General features: G+C 37.4%; 1 protein-coding gene across 1 annotated transcript in view; it reads right to left on the bottom strand.

Moving 5' to 3' along the window:
* Positions 1-738: 738 nt before the first annotated feature.
* Positions 739-6,129, bottom strand: part of LOC135094018 (U2 snRNP-associated SURP motif-containing protein-like) — a 10,255-nt gene continuing 4,864 nt past the window's right edge. Inside the window, exons 3-5 of the mRNA XM_063993738.1 lie at positions 5,013-5,063; positions 3,876-3,916; positions 739-1,063 (exon numbers count right to left, since the gene is read on the bottom strand). Coding sequence (XP_063849808.1) covers positions 961-1,063; positions 3,876-3,916; positions 5,013-5,063 — 195 coding nt within the window. The 3' untranslated portion in view covers positions 739-960. The remainder of the gene's footprint in view (positions 1,064-3,875; positions 3,917-5,012; positions 5,064-6,129) is intronic.

The following is a 6,129-nucleotide window of genomic DNA, read 5'->3' as shown; positions in this document are numbered from 1 at the left end:
TTGCTCCACCTATTGAGTACCCAGTGAGGGAGAACACAGCGGCAGGGTTATCACCTTATGCCTGCCCCTTATACGCGAACACCACCCAGATAGATTTATTTACTACACCGACCTATGTGTATGTTAGCGAGAGTAATTTGTCTAAGTGCTATGTAAATGAGCGCAGGCGTAGGTTTGTTGCTATGTATCTTGCTTCCTTAGGCTATCCTGCATGGGCCTTCAAGTCTTCGGGCCATGTCTTCAGCTGGGCAGTCTTTGAAGGGAGCGAAAGAGACGGACGAATAAATACAAGCGGAAGTAGAGAAGATAATATAGGAATGAATGAATAGAGAAGAGACGGGGAGGGAAAGAAGCTAAATGAATGAAACGAAACGGAAAGAAAGAGAGAAACGAGTGCATACGAAAAAAAAGAAAAGAATAAGAGATATTGCAAGGGAGAGATGAACGGATAGAGACGGAGGAATGATAATAGGAATGATAATAAAATAAATAAATAAATAAATAACTTTACCATTATTATTATCAGCATGCCAAGAAGAAAACGACAGAATAAGTATAGAAAATAGAAAAAAAAAAAAAAAGGAGACATTCCGCAGGTTTGTAACAGCGCTTGAGTTACACCTTTTGATAACTTAGTGGTTGTGAACGTAACTGGGAGAGAATGAGTGAAATGCGACCTAGAGAACGAATACATATAAAAATAAGCGAAAAAAACAGAGGGAAGGAGAAACAAACACATCAATTAGTGTATATATTAAATTTTCACTCGGGTTTATTCATTTTTCAGTGATCTGCATTACTTATAGCCACATAATCAGTCATTTTAAATAGTCTATATTAAATTTTCACTTCTATTCGTCATTTCTTCTTTCCTTGGTCCTTTCTTTGTTTTTATCTATATATTTCATAAGTTCGTTGTCCCTCACCACTAGGTAGACGACCACGTTACATTTGTTAAGTCTAATTGGCGAAGTCTCTCTCAATGGAAGCTAGGATGTACTGTTCAGTCTGGTCATAACGCAGCGGTGAGGATAAGCTGTTGGATGCTGGGTCCTCCTCGCCCCTGAAAGGTCAAATGAGGTCACATTCGCATACACACAACAGGAGGATATGTTAAAGTATGTGGAAATGATAATAATAAGTAGATTAGGTGGTTATGAAGTAAATGAATTGGTGATTAAAGATGTAGGATTATTCAATTTATTTTTTGTTGATATTTTTTTTATTTATCTTTGTTTTGTTTACTTTTTATGTAAATTATTATAGTGATGTGATAGTTTGATTTGTTTATGAGTTTTTTTTATTTGCTTTTTATCATATTTTATTGTTATCGTTTATATTTGACAGAGAGAAAGAGAGAGAGAGAAAATAATTAAAATCTTGATACATTTCTGACATATCTATTATCTCTCTCTCTCTCTCTCTCTCTTTCTCATTCTCTCTCTTTATCGATATCTGATAGAAAGCTTTTAAATACCACTTGAAAATATTGACCCGTAATCTCAATCGGGGTTCGAATCCGGGACCATCGAATTGGAAGTCAAGCGCCGTAACCACTGAGCCAAAAATAACCGTACTCCTTTACAAACATTACGGATTCAATTACAGTGTTAATAAAATGAATTGATATGTTTGTTATTTATTTTTATTTACATTATCTTCGTTTGTGTTAGGTTTTAGAGTTTTAATTAGTCTCTCTCTCTCTCTCTCTCTCTCTCTCTCTCTCTCTCTCTCTCTCTCTCTCTCTCTCTCTCTCTCTCTCTCTCTCTCTCTCTCTCTCTCCCTAAATACAAATATGATAAATGATAATAAGATGGAATTAAAAGGAGAGAGAGAGAGAGAGAGAGAGAGAGAGAGAGAGAGAGAGAGAGAGAGAGAGAGAGAGAGAGAGAGAGCGTGTCGCAGTGCAGTCGATGGCCAGACACACGAAAGATTAAAGCAGTATTATAACAACGTCGACTTTATGTAATTCCTTTGTTTTTTTTTTCCGAGCAAGGGACATTATATATAGAAATGAATAATAATAAATGAATGGAGACTCACAGTTAATGTAAAAGAACGAGATTTTTTTTTTTTTTTTTTGAGCGAAAGAATTTGAAGTAAACCTTTGATACTCTGAACTTTAAAGGAACGGTCGGTCACGTGATTTATTTTCCCGTTTTCTTTCTTTCTTTGATGTTAATATTTCGTCAAAGTAAAATTAACAACGATGGCATGACTTATTTGTTTGTCTCTTGTTTTTCCTTTCGTTTTTGAATGATAAACTAACAGAATTTGCTCATCCTATGTATTTATTTATATATTCATTTATTTATTTATTTATTTATTAATTTCTCAAGCGAAGAGAATAAAATGATTTTCTTCTTCATTCCTTCCTTTCTCCCTTCCTCCCTCGTATACTTATCTTTCCTCTCCTTTACTCCTCCCTCCCTTCTTTCTTTCCTTTCCTCCTTCCTTCCCTCCTAGACAATATTAACCTTTTGAAGGGAGGGAGGGAGGAACATCGCGGATTATTGTCAAATTATCTGCAATTCTGCCTCGCTTCTCTCCTCCCCGCTCGTGTGGCTATGATAAATATAAAATAAAATCAATATAGATCTTTTCTCTGTCGGTTAAAATATGAAACAATAGAGTTGGAGAATTTGTAGGCTCCAGTGAAAGTTACCGGGGTTCTCAAGGGTGTTTTTGTGGTTCTAGTGGAAGTGATGGGGTTTTCAAGGATGTTTTCAGGGTTCTAGTAAGACTGATGGGGTTTCCAAGGGTGTTTTTGTGGTTCTAGTGAAAGTTTTGGGGTTTTCAAGGGTGTTTTTGTGGTTCTAGTGAAAGTTTTGGGGTTTTCAAGGGTGTTTTTGTGGTTCCAGTGAAAGTTTTGGGGTTTTCAAGGGTGTTTTTGTGGTTCCAGTGAGTTTTGGTGTTTTCAAGGGTGTTTTTGTGGTTCTAGTGAAAGTTTTTGGGTTTTCAAGGGTGTTTTTGTGGTTCTAGTGAAAGTTTTGGGGTTTTCAAGGGTGTTTTTGTGGTTCCAGTGAAAGTTTTGGGGTTTTCAAGGGTGTTTTCAAGATTGCTTAGCTAAATAGGCTGTAGTGGAAATCATTAGCGTTTTCTAAGAGTGTTTTCATGATTCTTGTAAAAGTGGGTCACTAAATCTGCACTGTCAATCGAAAAAATAAATAAATAAATAAATAGATCAAAATAAATAAATAAATAAATAAATAAACAATAGGAATCTGGCCATTTCAAAAACACGTTAGGAAATTCAAACTTAGACAAGATATTCACAATCTTTAACCTAAAATAGCTGCATTAGAGGCTAGGGGTGGAGGAGGAGGAGGAGGAGGAGGAGGAGGAGGAGGAGCGATGCGGCTTCCTGCGGCTGTTACCTGAGCGAGGCCAATTAGTAGACAGGTGAGGCTGCGGCGAGGTTACTAAGACAAGGCAGGTCACGTGATGGTCAGGGGTTAAAGGTCAGGGTTAGTGGTGGTGATGGTGGTGGTGGTGATGGTGGTGGTGATAATAATGATAATAACAACGATAATGATGATAAGATGAGAGAGAGAGAGAGAGAGAGAGAGAGAGAGAGAGAGAGAGAGAGAGAGAGAGAGAGAGAGAGAGAGAGAGAGAGAGAGAGAGAATAAACTCTAAATGGATCACGAAAAAAAAACAGGAAATGAGAAGGAAGAAAAGAGAGAGAGGAGGAGGAAGAAGAAGAAGAAGAAGAAGAAGAAGAAGATGAAGAAGAAGAAAGAATAAAAAAACGAAAGAAAGAAAATAGAAAAAAGACGAATAATAATGATAATAGTAGTAATAATAATAAGAAGAAGAAGAAGAAGAAGAAGAAGAAGAAGAAGAAGAAGAAGAAGAAGAAGAAGAAGACTTACCCCACTACATTGGGAAGACTGTTGCTGTCAAATACGGACTCCTGTAAAGAGAGAGAGAGAGAGAGAGAGAGAGAGAGAGAGAGAGAGAGAGAGAGAGAGAAAGAGAGAGAGAGAGAGAGAATAATTACCACATTAGTAAAGAAAACAGGATTATAATTTATGAATACAAAAAAAATATATCTTCACTATCATAATATTCAAATGTACAAGGTTCGAAGTTTGTTATAGATAAAATTCATGTTGATTATTAACGTAGGAGCTTCTTTGTTAATTTAGTTAGTTTGTTTGTCAGTTGGTTAGTTAAATCGTTCTTAGCATGTTACGTCAGTCAGTCAGTCAGTCAGTCAGCCATCCAGTCAGCCAGATGATAAATTAGTCTTGTATCTTATTTCACTACTTTATTGCGTCTCAGAGTGAAAGATTGGGGTTAAATCTTCTCCATCTCTACAAGATTAAGTAAAACCCTCCCCTCCCCCCTTTTGAGAGACAAGAGAGGACTGCGGTAATCTGTCATGCTGTGGGAGATGAATAATTTCTCCCTTCGACATTCCCCACTATCGTATGCTGCTGCCAGATGTACGATGGTAAGGCCTAAACCTTCAAAGATCACTAACTGACATTAACATTAACGCTTTGAAGGAGGTTAACATTATAATTTTATATACACTTTATATTACTAATTTAATCTTTTAAACTGCAAACGTGTAGGTAAAGGGAGAAATATTTCATTATTATCGTACACACATGGGAAACTATCATACTAATATTAGCTTAGAAGAAGGCTAAAATTAATATTCCTATCTACACTATACTGCTAAATCAATATTTCAAAGCGCACACGTATAAATAAAGAAGAAAGAGTTAACTGCTATCGTACACGTATGGTAGATTATCGTACGGCCCCTTAGAGTTTGTTCGAAGCTATTTTTAGCGACTTAAATGATAATTTCTTATGAAGTTGCACTCTATTTAATCGTTATGGCTTGGGAGAACGCTTACTTTAGCATTAGAAAGAAAAATTAACACAGTAACATTTGAAACTATGAACTGGAGAAAAATAAATAAATAAATAAACAAATACGTAGTAATATGCGTGTTTGTGTGTATGTATGTGAGGTTGGTGGGGAGAAAGCTTACCTTGTGGTTAGCTTTCCTGAACTTCTCAATGTCAAAACCTTCTATCACCACCTGTAGGAAAAAAAACAATAGTTGGTTAGTGAATTAATGAATGAGAACTATTTTTTATTTGTCTGTATGTTTGTTTTTCGTAAGCTTGAGTCAGAAGGAAAAGGAGAAGGAGGAGGAGGAGAAGGAGGATGAAGGAATGAGGGAAATAAGAGAGAAAGAGAAAGAATAAAAGAAAAGGAGGGAAAGAGAAGGAAGGAAAGACCGTAAACAGAATAAAGGAAAGGAAGAGAAGGGAGAAGAAAGGAGGGAAGTTAGAATAAATAAAGGGAGAAAGGGAGAAAGGTAAAGAAGACACGAAAGAATGAAGGAAATGAAAAAAAAGGAAGAAAATAGAAAGAAGTAGAAGAAGGAGAAGGAGGAGGAGGAGGAGGAGGAGGAGGAAGAGGAGGAGGAGGAGAGAGATGAAAGCAAAATAAGAAAGAAAAGAAAAGAAATGAACACGAAAGAAGAAAAGAATTACAACCTCCTCCTCCTCCTCCTCCTCCTCCTCCTCCTCCTCCTCCTCCTCCTCCTAAACTCACTCCAATTATCATGCATTGCCTCATTCACTTATATTTGTACTCATTATGCTGCGGAAGTGCGTGTGTGCGTGTGTGCGTGAGTGTGCGTGAGTGTGCGTGAGTGTGTGTGAGTGTGTGCGTGCGTGCGTGAGTGCGTGAGTGGGTGGGTAACCTTTAAATGCCAGGTGTTCGACGGGAGAGAGAGGGAGAGAGGGAGAGGAGGGAGAGAAGGAGGAGAGAAGGAGGGAAGGGAGAGAAAAGGAGGGAAGGAAGAAAGGAAGAGAATATATGTGTGTGTGTGTGTGTGTGTGTGCGTGTGTGTTTTGTTCCTTCAGCTACAACTACTACTACTACTACTACTACTACTACTACTACTACTACTACTACTACTACTACTGCTACTACACACACACACACACACACACACACACACACACACACACAGTAATTCTTTGTTCGTGTGTTAGGAGCGAAAAAAAATCTTGTTTTTTCCAACTTGGGTTATTTAGTCTCTCTCTCTCTCTCTCTCTCTCTCTCTCTCTCTCTCTCTCTCTCTCTCTCTCTCT

The sequence above is a fragment of the Scylla paramamosain genome, chromosome 44 (assembly GCF_035594125.1).
Source record: "Scylla paramamosain isolate STU-SP2022 chromosome 44, ASM3559412v1, whole genome shotgun sequence".
Taxonomy (NCBI): Eukaryota; Metazoa; Arthropoda; class Malacostraca; order Decapoda; family Portunidae; genus Scylla; species Scylla paramamosain.
Note: the sequence above shows the minus strand (reverse complement) of the source record. Positions and strands in the feature narration are given on the sequence as shown.